The sequence below is a fragment of the Stegodyphus dumicola genome, chromosome 9, assembly GCF_044657685.1.
Source record: "Stegodyphus dumicola isolate Sdum_Otavi_A_Nest chromosome 9, ASM4465768v1".
Lineage (NCBI taxonomy): Eukaryota > Metazoa > Arthropoda > Arachnida > Araneae > Eresidae > Stegodyphus > Stegodyphus dumicola.
The window spans coordinates 184,272,705-184,288,547 of NC_140776.1; the positions used below are offsets into that span (position 1 = coordinate 184,272,705).

Genomic DNA, 15,843 nt, shown 5'->3' on the forward strand with positions numbered 1-15,843 from the left:
TCGTAACATTGATAAATTTCAATAAAATAATGGTAATATATTAGAACTATCTTAATAACATTAAAACAAAGCATTTTTATTTTTCGCTGTCATGTTATAAAGTTTCATTTTGGCAACTTATTATACAATATTTTAAATCTGAAAAATAAACAAGGTATATAGCTATAAAGCATAATTTACAAAACAGCTCTTAGTAAAAGCAAAATTAGCTATGTAATTAATTAAAATGTCTTCTTTTTAATTTTTTCATAATAAGCGTTTTTATTAATAAAGAAATTGGAAACTTAAAATTTAAAAGATTCATCTAATGTGTCTAAATGCATTGTACACAGAGCTGGTGCTATGCATTTTCTCACCTGATGCAATCTCTGTGTATCCTAAATTCTGCTGCCTAGTGCCTATCTAAATTCTGCTTCCAATGCCTGCTTTAAATTCTAAAAGTTTTGCCATTTCTAGATTTTGTTGTTCTGTGTGTCACTAAATTCTAAAAATTCTGACACACCTGCGCTGTAACCGGCTTTTACCATATATATTTCATATTTCTTCTGAATGTTCGTATTACTAAAGAAATAAAATTAGCTACTTTTTCTATACATTCTATTCTAAATGCATTTAGTGTTTTTTAAAATAACAGAAATCCGTGATTAAATCCCAAAATTTTAAAATGAAAAGAAAACCTGTTGAAGAAAGAATAAAGAAAATTATTCTTCAAAGCTATGTGCAGTTATTATTATGTAAATTACCCAATTGTTTATGATTTTAGCCTTTACTATAATTTTCCATTTCTGTTTCCTCCTATGATAGAGTTACTGAGCCAGATTAAATTAAAATTAAATTGTATTATCTTTGACCACTAGTCCACATTTTTAGTTTGAATTTGACTGTTCTTGTTTAATTACGTCACCGTGAGCTATAATTGACTTTGTTAGCATCAGAACATGCCTTTATGTTTTAAGTTCTTTGTCTGATATTGTAGTTACTTTCAGATACAGTGATAATTTGCTTCACGTCTATTGGGGGCAGACTATTCAACTTTAACCAGATCAAGTAAACCCTCATAGGTACATTGTGAAGAGGTTGACAAGTTAGGAGAAAAGCACATAGAAACTAGAGAGAACATTGGTTTGCATAGAGACAAATTTCTAATCATTGTCAGGAAAGATCGATAATTAAAGAGAATAAAACTGATATAAACTAGACAAAATGTTTGGGAAGGCTTGTAGAGACATTAGGTATTTTTTAAAACAGGAACGATAAAAAAATTAACAACGCCTTCGCCGGGAATCAAACCGCGGACCAGTGTGCAAACCACTACACCACAAAAGGTCGCCAAGAAGGTGGGAGAAATACCTTATATACTCCCCCTTTTAAACGGCGACTGGGGTTTTTAGAGAATCTAATCGCCAAATCCTTTGTGTGGAGAACCCATCAAGTAACCATCACCCATCAAATAACCATCAAGTAAAACTTATTCTTTGCATCTATTGAGACTTATATATAAAACAACTTATCACCTCTGGCGCTTTAATGGCTTATTGGAACCTTAAAGTATATTAACTGGGCTACAACCCCTGGAACTCTACACAAAGCTATGACATTAACTGCATTAAGCAGAGCTTGACTAACTTTCAACACTTGCCAACTGTGCCTACATCAGGCCTTTCAGGTTTGTTCCAATCAATAGGTCTCTCTACAGACAAGCAGCAGAGGGACAACATTCAGTCTTTTGTTATGAATCATGCTGATTATGAGTTCACTTCTCATTTTAACCTATGCCGTTTGACATAAAATCTCCCTACTATTTGCTAAACCTCTAGACTGACCAAGTATGTGACAAAATGAGACATTAAAAAAAAAAAAAAAAAAGCATAAAGCTAACTATTAGTAAAACGTAAGTGTCACTTATCTTCTTTTAAATATGTCCAACTATTATAAGTGTTAAATATTTAATGCTGCTTGATAAACTGCATGAAATTTATTTTATTCTCAAACTTATTAATAATTATGTTAGTTAATTCATGTTTAGTAATAATGCATACTACTTAGGGATCTATTTTATTTTTAGGATGGTATTACAAAAGTGAAAATCGGGCATAGAATAATATTTTAAATTGAATTTATTCAGTTTCCATTTGTTCATAGGTCCTTAATTTTTTTCATTAATGGTCCTTAAAAGTACTTAATTTTCGTGTGCAGAAATGTGTACGAACCCTGTCACTGGTAACCTTTTACGCCTCATTTTCAAAACAATTTGCAGCCATTTCTTATCAGATTGATTGTTTCTTTCAATACTAGCATACAGTTATATAGAATTTTTACCAGATAGTTTAATTTTATGCTCTGTGGCCATTCTCTATAATTAAGTCAATTAGGATGCAATCACACAGCTCACCAGAAGGCAAAAATATAGAAAAGTCAAAGTCAAGGGTTAAATTCATCCATTCTAATGAGAATGCACTACGGAGTAAAGCACTGCGGGTTTACATAATTTCTGAGTAAGCTATTCGTACGAACTGAAATAATTCTTGCATTTAAACTTGTATTCCAAATTAAGATTTCACTTGAAATTAACGTAGAGAATTAGATTTACTGAGAGAATTAGATTTTTGTAGCGTCGTTTACATGAGATGAGATCACTTGGGGTCACATGATACAGGGTTCGTAGCGGTCCTTACAAGTGCTTATAGGTGCTTATTTTTTGCTTTTAGTGCTTTTTTAATAAATGTGCATCCCCCCCCCCCGTACCAAAGTCCAAACTAAATAAACAACTTTTCTTCCTCATATGGAACGTCAAAAATAGCTTTTCCTCCTTTATCTGCATTAACGTAACCCTATTGTACGCACGAGAGTACAGACAAGTGCACGTCGTTCTATTGCTCAAAGAATTGCGAAAACCGTAGAAAGTTCCGGTACATTCGGTATTCTTTTTCTCCCACCCAAATACTACGCACGTTTGAATTTCTATCAAGATTTTAATAATTTGCATTCTCGTTCCGCATGGTCAGTTCATATTCGTGTTTATTATGATCGTTATGCTTATATTATGAGCATATGTATGAATATTTATAATATAGTTGCAGTAGCTGCTGAAGTAAGTGTACATAAACTTCCAAAAATGGGTGTATTTTTACACATATTAGCTTTCTGAGGAATAATATTTGGAATGGCTTAAATAAAAGGAAAGTAATCGAATAGTCTGAATAATTTCTTTTCTTTTTCTGTCCATGGTGCAGTCCTTTTATGTTTCTGCTGTTACTTCTTTATGTAGTGTTTTAAAATATATATATTTTTAATTTTTAGGTAATGAATACCCTTCAGGAAAGTTCCTTACCAGAAGCTGCTGAACTAGTCGATATTTTAAGCAAATTTGAAATGGAAGGTTTGTTTTATGCCCATGACAAAATATCTGAACGCCAAGCTGTGCCAACAATAACTCCGGATGAAGAGCTTTTGGATCGAGCCTCTCAGTATACTGAGGAGAGTGTAAAAATTGTTAGAATTGACAAAACAAATGAACCTCTTGTAAGAATTTTAAGTGTTCTTTATATATATTATCTATATGTATGTAAGATAAAAAATATGAAAAAATATAAATTATTAATTTTAGTTTTGTAATACCGCTTTTATTCCTCGTTTTATTTTGAGTATTTCCACTCTTTATTCTAAAAATAGTAATAACTTTTTCAGGATTGTATCATTTCTACATTAATCCATTATATGACTTCCTCATAATGATAATGATGTAGCAAATTTGAACCAAAACCTTTCTCTTAATAAGCTTCCATATTGGGTAACTGTGCTTTTTCTTTCTTCACCTTGGCCTAAGTAGATTGTGGCTAATTAATTTCTTCTCAAACAGGCACAGTTAGCGTCTAATTATTTGTGGCGGCAAATGTCAGGTGAAATAAAATTGAATATATAATCTCTGCCTCAGCTGCCAAGTGTTATGATCAACATCTCATCTTTATTATGATCAACATCTCAACATTTATGTGATCAGCTTTCCTACATCATTACATCTAAGTCTGCTTCATTACATATTTCCATTCAAACTGTGCTAATTGGTTGCAGTTTATTTTGTTACATTATACACGGTATTCAGAAAAGCTAGCTTATTTGTTTTTAATAATAGTCTTGTTTTTTACTTTATTTTGAGAACTTTGTAATTATGTGGCTAGGGTTAGTAGCTAAGGAGATAAAGCATGTAACCCTCCTGTGCATTTTATATATATATAAACAATGGCACCAAAATGTAGCATAGAACATTCTAATCTATTTTTATTGATTGCTAATGATAATAATTTAATTTATTAGTTCTTACAGTATTTAGTTTATGTAAATATCGCATCCTGTAATTTACTTCATTTAAGCAAATTTGAATAATAACTGTTCATAATAAAAGAACAGATAAAAGTATGAGAAGTAGGTTTTCTGTGGAATACCATTGTTTGTAAGCAAAGTATGAAATATCTGTTTTACTTTAATACTAGCAGCTGCACTGCCAGCCTTCATCTGGCTTTTAAATGTACAAGAAAAATGGATGAAGGGAACACCAAACGTTAAATTTAAAAACTGCATAGAATTTTACTCTGCAGAACAACTTCATAAAAAAAAAGTTATTATGTATAACAAAATTACAATGAAATAAGCAATATCCCTTAATAAAAATATTAATCATCCTAATAAATAAATTAATCAACTTCTCTTTGCAAAATCTTAAGAATTCAAATGGTATAAAGGAGGTTAAAAACTTTGTTTCCCAAAAAAAATCACTCAAAACTTTTCAATATCTTAAACACAATGAAATGAGCCATAAATAACATAAAAGAATACAAAAAACAAAAAATTCTGAAAAGCAAAGTAAAATTAATGATATTTTATCTTATATTTTCAAGAGAAAAAAATTACAGTGAAATAAGCTATATCGCTTAATACAAATATTAATTACCCAAATAAAAAAATTAACCAACTTTTCGTTGAAGAAAAAAAAAAATCATGCGAAACTTTTCAATATCTTACAAACAGTGAAATAAGCAAAAAATAACATGAAAGCAACTCAAAAAATATAAAATTCAGCCAGAATTTTTACAGAACAACATTATAAAAAAAAAAAAAAAAAAAAAAAAAAAAAAATCAATAAAAATGTATTATATATATATATATATATATAAATGACAGTAAAAATATGCCAATCTCTTAAAAACAGTGACATAAGAAATATGACGAAAAATGGTTGCCAAACCCATATTTCTAAAAGAATGAAACTATACAAAAGGATGCGATTTCATCAAAAATCTATCAACAACAATAAGAAAGGAAAATTGTTGCCAAAATTACATTTTTAAAGATGTGAGAAGTGTACTCGGAAGCTTCATTTAAATTTTTTTTAAAAAATACAAAACATTATCATTTTTCCAAAATTCTTTTTGTAAAAGCAGTCACAAGGATGAAAGTTTAACGTGTCCAAAAATTAAGGAAAAATAAACTGTACATTTTTAAAAATAAACTTTTTTAGAAAATATCCCGTTGAAAAGGTGTTAAGCTCCCTTTGTGAAATAAATTCGGATTTAATCGATTTATTGAAACACGAAATTTATTTAAATTTTGTAAAATAGCTAAGTGCCTAAGTTTTATGACAATGTGAAAAGAGTGTGTAGAGTAAAATCTGACTTTCCTATAGCCCTTTATGTCTCAAAATGATGCAATTTCATCACAAAACATAAAATTTAAAAAATTCGAATTCGAATTTCGAAAAAAATCGCTTTGAGGTGCACTGGCTCTTGTCTAGATGCACGTATGTACCAAATTTCGTAGCCGTGGGTCTATTAGATTACGCACAGCGCTAACGAAAGACACACACACATACACACAGACAGACTCTTTCTTTTATTATATGTAGAGATTTTGTGTCCTTTGCCTAAGTGTTATATTGTATTGACATATACTGTTATAGCAGGATAGGAAATACAAAGGCTTTTATTCAAAAGATGCATGTGGAAATGTAAGATACGGGATTTTTACACAGAAGGACCACTATTTGTCACTATAAGGGCTGAACTATTGTTATAAGTTAGACCGGACTGATATTTTTTATTTTTCATATGAATGCCTTTGCATGACAGCATTTCAACAGTTTTTGGGGATTTTTGTTTCCAGATTCAATTTAGATTGAATTTTACTTTTGACAACATTCTCAATTTTGAGGTGAAGAGTTAACAAACTATTAACATCTTATTCTTCTGTTTCTTTACTGTCATGTCCCCAAGTGGCATGGACATTTCAAGACAATTTATGTATGAATGCACACCACTGGGTTTCTTGAAGCAGATAGTAGAACTGGAATCGTTTTCAATAGATATGCATTCATTATCACTTTTGTTTCTTCCATTAAACATTGTTGCTGAGATGAATTTATATTGCGCTGATTTGCCGTTTGCATTCCACTGAATAGGAAGGAAATTTTGTACTTTAATGTCCCTCTGCAGAATGCCTAATTTCACAGTAACTTATTGTTGGTGCATGCAGGTTCGAATGCCAAATCTATCACCAAATTTAGCAACAAAAAATTTAAGACGCCAAAACCATTGCCAGCTTGGCAATATATTGCCAGTTTAACGAGATAGCCATAAACCTCTATGTTACATGGACCTGCCCTTGTAATTTTATTTTTCTAGTGGAGATTCGCATTTTTCAAGTTTTTCTTGTTACATAATGCTAAGGATGCTACAAGTTCACTGAAATTATTTACATATATACAAAATTCAGAACATTGCTCCCTTCTCAAGCACTGCATGTCACAGACAGTATAAGGTAAAAAGCCTTATTTAGAACTACGGCAAATCAATACACTGCTAAAACAGTAATTTCTATAAATAACATACAACAAATACTCAATTGGTAATTAAATGCATGTATATGCACATAGGACCATGGTCTTAGTATACTATTTGCAGTATATAGATGATAGAAATTACCTACTATGGCTATAATAAGGGGCTAGCTTTATTGTAGTAAATGACTTTAGACTTAGAATTTGATGACTTACAGATCTGAACTATGAAGTTTGTATATATGGAGTGATCATTCAGAGATATATCAATGAACCAGTAGTGCACAACAGTATTATTCCAGATGAGTAATTAATTACAACTGATTATGATCAAATGTAACTATTTTATTTCTGTATTTATAATTTAACCATAAATTGACCGTAAAATTCCTATTTTGTTATTAGGGTAACTGTAATATCAGGGTAATGTACAATAAAAGAGGTTTTATAACAGAATTTTCTTTTAGGGTGCTACTGTCAGAAATGAAGGTGAAGCTGTTGTCATTGGAAGAATTGTGAAAGGAGGTGCTGCTGAAAAGAGTGGTAATTATCAATTCAAGTTGATTTTTTTTTTCCCATGACCATTTTGTGCACATTTCTGTGCAGGAGTTTCTGTTTAATTCCGAGCTATCTCGTAGTTGAAGGGAGGTGCAAAAATATTATTTCTTATGTCAACTACAAGTATACTTGTGTGAATTTATTTACTACTAAAAGTAATCTGTTATATCTGTATTTACATAATAAAACAAGAGAAAATATTTTAAAAACATAAAAATACAGATGAGATCTTTGCATATATGAAGAAATACACCATATCAGCTTTGGCAGCAAATATGTTAACACATGAAAATTGACATAAACATGACAGTTGTATATTTGCAATCTGAAATGTAATGGGAAACATTTACATGTATTAATATTGTAATTTTTTTTTTAACTTGAGTCCTATGGATTAGCATCAGTCTTATTTTAACAAATCATGATTTTTAGGTACTCTTCCCCCCTATATAGTAAAAATGATTAAATTACCTTTCAGATATATTAAAACACTTCATTTATTTAAATAATTAATGTTCTCATTTTTGTTTTTTTCTGAAAGCACCTGCATCTAAGACAACAAGAATTTATACATCTGTCATTTCTGTACAGATCTTATTTTCAAAGCTATTGAAATTTTTAATTATTTTATGGTAATTTTAATTTAAAAGAATATTGGTTTTGTTCCCCCTCTCTAATTCCTCCCATTTTACAGCAAAAATTTCTATGAACTTTAGTAAATTCAAAATGTGTTTCAAAATTAATGTTTTCTTTAATATATAATTTTTTTTTATTTCTAGAAATATTTTTCAATCCTTATTTTTTAGTAAAAGTTCAAATGCTATAACATACTTAATATTAATGATTTACATAATGAGCTTTAATAATGGGTTTTACTTCTTTTTCCTACTCTCTAGCCATGATTCCCGCCCCCTTCCCCCCCAAAAAAAATTAGAACATACTGCATAGTTATACTATTAATAATGTTATTTTGTATATATTAGAATAACTAGATGTATAGTTTTTATATTTTTCTTATACTGTAAATTTATTTAACTCTAATTTAAAAAAAACCTCACTCCATTTTTCTTAGTAGTAAATATGTAAATTTCAGAAATACTTGTGGCTTTTAAAAATAGTTTTTAATGTTAAAAACCGGTCTGCATGATCTTGTGCTTAATGTTATTCTACAAATATGTTGATAATGTAGAATCATATGAAAATCTTAGTTATTTTTTACAGGTTTACTTCACGAGGGAGATGAAATATTAGAAGTGAATGGCGTGGAAATGCGTGGAAAATCTGTTAACGATGTGTGTGATATCTTGGTTAGTAAATTTTCAATTCTTCATTTTCTTATGCTTTGTGGTGTGAGACCATAAACCTCGCAAATTCTAACAGTGTATTGTATTACATTACTCGCAGCATTTTAAAACTGAACTAGGAAACATTACTTAAGTATCTATTAAATATTTCTGGAGCTCTATGGAGCATTGCCCAGTAGTATAATCACCTGCACTGCCCTTCTAACTATTGCATCAAGTTGAGGTTCCTAGATTATTCCATTTATTGGTGATGGTTTAATATATTTTTTGGTGTTTTGCAGTTTTATTGTATTTCAGAATTGATGATTGAAGAGCTCGAGTCTTTAAATTTTCTGAAGGTGTGAGGAAAATGCTGTATAGAAAACTTGCAGAATTGCAACAATTAAAAAATTTAATCATCCAGAATTTGCCACATATCGTTTCAAGCTTGATATTTATTCTGGATAGTGCAATGCTTCCTCATCATGACATTGCATCAGTTCCTAGTAGCAATTTTTGGATGAAAGAGGTGTTTTGAAAGTAATGTAAGAGAATGAAAATTTATGTTTTGAACATTTAACTGTGCATTCAAAACTTATAAAACTGTTTTTTTTTTTTTTTTTTTTTTTTTTTTTTTTTTTGTGCCATTTATTCTGAAGCTGCCAAACAGTATCTTGCAATAACTTTTACTTTTACATCTCAACTTGCTACCGAAGGGACATTTAGAATGAACCATTTTATAAACATTTTAAGAAACTGGTTTGGATGAAAAATGGTCACACTACTGTAAAGTAAGCCAAAAGCTCTGCAAAAGTGCTAAGAGATGTAATATAAGGTAGAAAATACCATATATTTCCATGTATCAGCCGAGAAGTTTTATTACTTATTCTAAACTTAAATTATGGGGGTTGGCTTGTATATGAACTTGTCTAGTCTCAAATATACAGATATTTTTCCATTAGCCAGACACAAGTAATAAATCACTAAATATTGCAACTCCTTTATTTCTTTAGTTTATGAAGAAAATTAATTATAACTTAAATGAGGTAATTGTTTAATGAAAATTAGTTATTTTATTTTTGAAATTGTTTGTGGTGCTGTTTTCTTGCATCATCACCAAAATGAGATCTGTTGGTGAGATTTTTGTCCAGTGTTTTCCACTTCCAGAAAATGAAGAAATGCTGAGCAGCCATACTGTTGTTGAAATTTTTAGCAAACATGGTCATCTGTAGTTTGAAATTTGCTGTATAAGAATTTTTCTTCCCACTTATTTTTCAGACAAAATTAAAATGACACATAAAATAAGACCAGCTCAGATACCACAAATCAAATACAACATAACAAAAGAATAGAATAAATGTAATAACTTCAGAAAGAGATACCAGAGTTAAAACCATCATCGTTGGCATCTAGTGTTTTACTTTACAATGATTTGAATGGAAAATATTTTACTTGATTTACCTACATGGCAATGATTTCATCCTCATGGTGACATGTTTGAAAGTTGCAAGTGTCCCCCCCCCAACTTTGTCTTGTATACGGGTTTTGAATTTTAGATAAATTTTAAAGGGGGGAAACACTTTCAGCTTCACAGATTGGTTTATAATCTGAAATATACAGTATGTAAAAGATTAAACAGTAAATAAGCTGTTTTCTTCATAATGTGACATTTTATTAGCTAGAATTCTAAACACTCTGCAGATGCACTATGTATTCCTTGAACTATTGGATATCATTTTAATAAAATTATTCTTTTTTATTTTGTATATTTCTTCAAATAGACTGCTTCTTTGCAGGCTTATGTTATGTATGTACATGCATATTAGATTTAATGTAAATGGAATATGTAATTTATTATTGTTTAAATTAAGTTTGTTATACAAGCTAGGAAGACCTAAATATATTAAAAATTAATATATTCTTTTCTGATTTCATTATTTCCCTTTTTCAGGCTACTATGAATGGAACTCTTACCTTTTTAATTATACCCACTCAGCAAGAATCTAAACGAAGTTCTCAAAGGGAAGTTGTTGTACGTAAAATTTTACATCTCTTTCAAAATATTTCTTAGAAATTTTTGTTTATTTGTGATTCAATATTATTGAACTATGTAAAAATTTTAATTCATTGTTAAAAAGTTCCTTTTGTTTTATGATATGTTAAAAGTAACCTTAAAAAAAGGCAATGTGAATGAAAATAATATGTAATTTCAGCTGTCTCTTATATATCTGCAGATACATCAATTTCTAGATCAATTTCTTCTACAAATTAATGCCATTTTGTAATTGTTTACTTTCTGCTTATTTTATCAGTTTACCCCATAACATTATAGTGTGATCGTAAGTCTTTAACAGTTCTTTTTTCTCTTCCCCCCTCCCATATTCTCCAAGTCTTCAAAAAAGAATTTTGTCCTTGCATTCCCCTCCCTCACTGAAAAAAGGTGTTTGAATGATGGGGTAGTTATTGCAAATAATTTTAAAATAGTCTTTTGAAATAACTTTTTAGTGACTTAAATACTTTAATATGAATTCTTCTTAAATGAGTGCAGTCACTGAAATGGATATTTATTACAGTGAGATGCAAAGTATCTTTCTTAATTATTTTTACAGTTGAATAATATATTAAGCAAGAATATTTCTTTTTCCATAATAAATAAATAAATATTCTATTCTTCATGAAAACGGAATTCATTTTGGAATTTATTTTATTAAATTGTAAGAATTATTTGTGCAAACTTATTTTATGAAAACAAAATAAATGGCCAAAAAAGCCCAGAACCATAAATAACTATCATTGAGAATTATCTTTACGGATTAATTAATTCAAAGACAATTTCTGTAGTTCAAAATTCTTCCTTATTCCATATAATAAGAATAATAATGAAAAATAAAAGTTTAAAAAAAAAAATCTGAAAGGTTTCAGATTTTAAATTACACCCAAAGAGGCGTTTTTTAATGTTTTGTCTGTTACCTTTATTTATTTATTATCATGCTCTTTGCTCTTTGCATTTAAACCATAAAATTCAGTACAACAGCAATGTCGCAGAATAATTTTAAAATGAGCATATCTTTAGAATTTCCCGTACACAGTTCTACATGCTGGAGATAAGTTTTTTTTTTTTTTTTTTTTTTTTTTCCTTCCATAGAGTATTGCCATTGCTCGCTTTTAAATCGTTGAGTTTGTTATTAAAAAATTCGTTAAAGTTTTAAAAAATATGAAACCGATAATAAAACAAATTCCAGTTTCAAATTGCCCATATTTGCTGTAGAATTTGATCATTCAAAATTTGATGGCTCTAGGTACTGTTGTTTTACCAGAATGCAAGAAACTTACATACATTTATGCAGATTCTTCATTATTTAATTTCTTCAAATATAATACAGGTCGATAGTATTTAGTGGGAACAGTTTGAAAAGTGAAACGGACATTCAGAGTGATTCAACACAAAATCACAAAACTAAAATGATAGTCCTTCAGGAACAAAGCCCCTTTGGACTAAAAATAAGTCTAGTTTGTAATGTGACTGTATAAGAGCTGTTTATGCTTAATATCATTAAATTTTTTGCTAGCTGGAAAGAACAGTTCGAAAATTAACATTCTGCTAGTTACAAATATCTTTTGCGTTTAGATTAAAGCATGGATATCAACATTCTATTAAATTTGTTTTTTGAAAATAAAAAAATGCATTGAAATTATATAAACTGTGCCCTGCATATTTATTTATACTAAAAATTAGTATAAAAATTATTATTAATAAAAAGCTTTGCTTGTTATTGTGTAATGATGTTTGGAATAGTTAAATTCAAATTTGGCAAAAGGGGGGGGAAGCATGAAGTTGCTGTTTGGGTGTATAGAAGGATGTAAATGTGTAACAGCAAGTGGATTTATAAATTTTATACAAATAATTTCATTGTAATATAAACATGTGCATTATAATTTCATTGTAATATAAACATGTGCTCACATATATACAAGTAAGGAGTTATATTTTACATTAATAAACTGTTGCGATACAGAGCAATGAAGAACAAGTATAATCTATAAAACATAATTCTTGACTGTGAGTCATTAAAATTTTCTTTTATTAGTTATGCTTTTATTTTTTATAATTTTATTAGTTATATCTGCTGTGCAGTTATAAAACTGACATCTAATAAACTTTATCCTGGATTTCTTATAGATGCATGTAAAAGCCCATTTTGATTATGATCCTGATGATGATTTGTACATTCCATGTCGTGAACTGGGAATTTCATTCCAAAAAGGCGATATTTTGCATATTATTAGCCAAGATGATCCAAATTGGTGGCAGGCATATCGGGAAGGTGAAGAAGATCAGGCTTTAGCAGGTCTGGTGCCAAGTAAAAATTTCCAGCAGCAGTAAGTATCATGTTTTGATTTTCTTTATGTTTTAAGGTATTTACATATATCTTCATTCTTTCAATTAACTTCTGTTAAATGCTGCTAAATAAAGATAGAGTATAATTTTGAATAATAATCACCTACAAAGTTCCCCCTTTCTTATTTTTATCTGTAAACAAAGAAAAATAACATTCTTATCTGTTTGTCTGCTATCAATTACACTTATTTATCTAATTTTTTGCTTATGGCTATTTAGTTTGTCTTTCCTGTCACTTATGTTTGAATTTAGAGCACATATAAAATAATCTGAACAGCAGGTCAAATGAAAAATTAAGTGGTTTATAAAATATATGCTTGCAGGTTTTTGCTTATGTATGCAATTTTTACTACAATAATATATATAATTCAAGTATATCTTAAATCTTAAGTAATCAAGCAATTCAATTTAACCGAAATCAAATCAAAGACATTTTTATAATCGTAAATCATTATTGATTAATTCAAAGAGGATTTGAGACAGTCATCTGTTGGAAAAATGAGCAAAAATTTATGCAGTATTTTAATTTTCTTTGCTGAATTTTTGTCTCCCTCCCATTCAAATAGACTAAATTAGTAGTTTTTATCTTAAATAAATTATTTTAGTAGAAAAAACATTACTGATAATAGACCAGATTTGTTCCAAAGTATTATTGGTACTTAATCACTTTTCAATTGGTACTTAATCACTTTTCATATAAATGTTTTGAATTTGTAGGCATTTATGTTACTAAAAACACAAGTCTTAATTTCTAATAGTTTCGAAAATTTTAAGAACCATATTGGTATCATGTAAGTTTTAAAATGTCAAATTAATGCATAGAGCATTTTATATTCAGTACCAGCTGATAGATAATTATATGTAGAAATAAATACATATTTCTAGCTAATGTAGTATTTTAAATATTTGTAGACTGTCATTTTATTCTAGTTTAACATCATATTCTGTAATTAAATTGTTGTTGTGATGTCTTGTGTCAAACATTTATGATTAGGAATATATTTATTTGTTATATTCGTGATTAGGAATTATGAATGAATAATATTTTGAAAATTTAACTTGAATTTAGAATGTTTTATTCTTTATGGATCAACTGTTTGAGTCCCAAGCAGTGCAAAATGTGTTGAAATTTTATGTCGAGAAAACCCAGTACATTTCAAAGATTGTGAACAAAAGCACGGTTGTGCTGTTTGGGATTCTTCAATGTTTTTTCAATACCCCCTGGGTCTCAAATGGTGTAATTATTAGATTATTAGGAGTTTTATGTTTTGAATTTCATGAATGTATATGATATGCAAGTTGAAATATATTTATTCGTTTTCTTGCAGACGTGAATCGATGAAGCAGACTATAATTGGGGAAACTAACAGCAAAGAAAAGGTTAAAAAAGGTGAGTTGTGTTAATATAACCAGATTGCAAAATTTTATTTAATGGCAGTTGTATCTATTGTGTATATATATATATGTACATATATATTTATACATTTATCAACACTAAAATTTGTTAAGTCAGTTTTCTGATTTTAATTTTTGAGTAAATTAAAATTATCAAAGTATAATTTATTTATAGAATTCAGTTTGTTAGTTTTATTTTAAAAATTATATGAAATGCATCTTAATTTATTATATTTAATAAATTGTATTACTTTCTTAGGAAAATTTCTTTGTGCTAAAAAATACCATAGAAAGAAAAAGAAGAAAATGTATAGTGCAAATCTTACTGAAGGTAAGGAAATGTCATCCAAATGTACTTTTTTAGTCAATGAATTTATTGAAAGTTGTTAAGCTTGGGTGGTTAAATCCTAAACCTGCAAAATAAAAGCTGTTTATAATCACTATTTTTGAGATTTTTGATGTTTTTTTTAATAGTTCTTTTTCAATTTTCATTAATTTTTCATTGTTACGTGATTTGAATTTGTCTGAATTACTTCAAAAGCTTAATTATTCAGAAATTCTGCTGGAAATTGAATACCTAATCAGCAAATTTTTATCAGCTGTAAAACAGCAAAGTAATTTTATTACTTTACTTGACCTTTTTTTTATGTGATTCAAGAAATAAAAAAAAAGTTGGATATAATTCAGACATAAGATTGCAAGTATTTCAAGATAATTGTTGAGATCTTTTACTTGTTTTCTAGAACTGGAAGGAGATCAAATTTTGACATATGAAGAAGTAGCTCTGTATTATCCTCGAGCTAATCGCAAACGTCCAACAGTACTAATTGGCCCTCCAAACATCGGTCGTCATGAATTACGTCAGCGTTTAATGGAAGACACGGAACGATTTGCAGCTGCTGTGCCTCGTATGTAACAACATTCTTTCATCAAAATTCTTCTTTTGAGAACTCTGTTATTGACATAGCTTGTTTGTCTTTCTATGCAAAGTAAAACTTATATCAATTTGTGTGCTTTTAATTTTTGAATGGCATGTAGTTTTTTTTAAATTTATAGCAATATTAGGCAGATATGCAAATTGTAAATTTATTACAAATTGCTAAGGGCAAGAGTTTAGTAATCTGGGTTATTTCATTATTTTGTTAGTTTATGTCAAAGACTGAAAAAATAAAAATTAATGACTAAAAATTTTTAAATATAATGGTTTAATTTTTAATTGGTGATGAGTTATGCATTTTTATACAAATAAATAATACTAGCTGGTTGTAATGAGTTTTCCGCTAAAAACATTTTTAATAAAGTTAAAAAACATAAAAGCAGTACCTTTAGTGCGGGTATCAATACCCAAATCTATGATTTTCTGCCAACGTTTTGGTAAT

General features: G+C 28.9%; 2 protein-coding genes across 2 annotated transcripts in view; one reads left to right on the top strand and one right to left on the bottom strand.

Moving 5' to 3' along the window:
• Positions 1–15,843, top strand: part of LOC118199656 (uncharacterized) — a 430,613-nt gene that overhangs the window by 404,367 nt on the left and 10,403 nt on the right. Inside the window, exons 10-17 of the mRNA XM_085824456.1 lie at positions 3,301–3,522; positions 7,297–7,372; positions 8,609–8,694; positions 10,622–10,702; positions 12,851–13,050; positions 14,398–14,459; positions 14,724–14,795; positions 15,208–15,372. Coding sequence (XP_085680582.1) covers positions 3,301–3,522; positions 7,297–7,372; positions 8,609–8,694; positions 10,622–10,702; positions 12,851–13,050; positions 14,398–14,459; positions 14,724–14,795; positions 15,208–15,372 — 964 coding nt within the window. The remainder of the gene's footprint in view (positions 1–3,300; positions 3,523–7,296; positions 7,373–8,608; positions 8,695–10,621; positions 10,703–12,850; positions 13,051–14,397; positions 14,460–14,723; positions 14,796–15,207; positions 15,373–15,843) is intronic.
• Positions 1–15,843, bottom strand: part of LOC118199657 (mitochondrial import inner membrane translocase subunit TIM50-like) — a 94,518-nt gene that overhangs the window by 9,132 nt on the left and 69,543 nt on the right. The gene's annotated exons all lie outside the window — the stretch shown is intronic.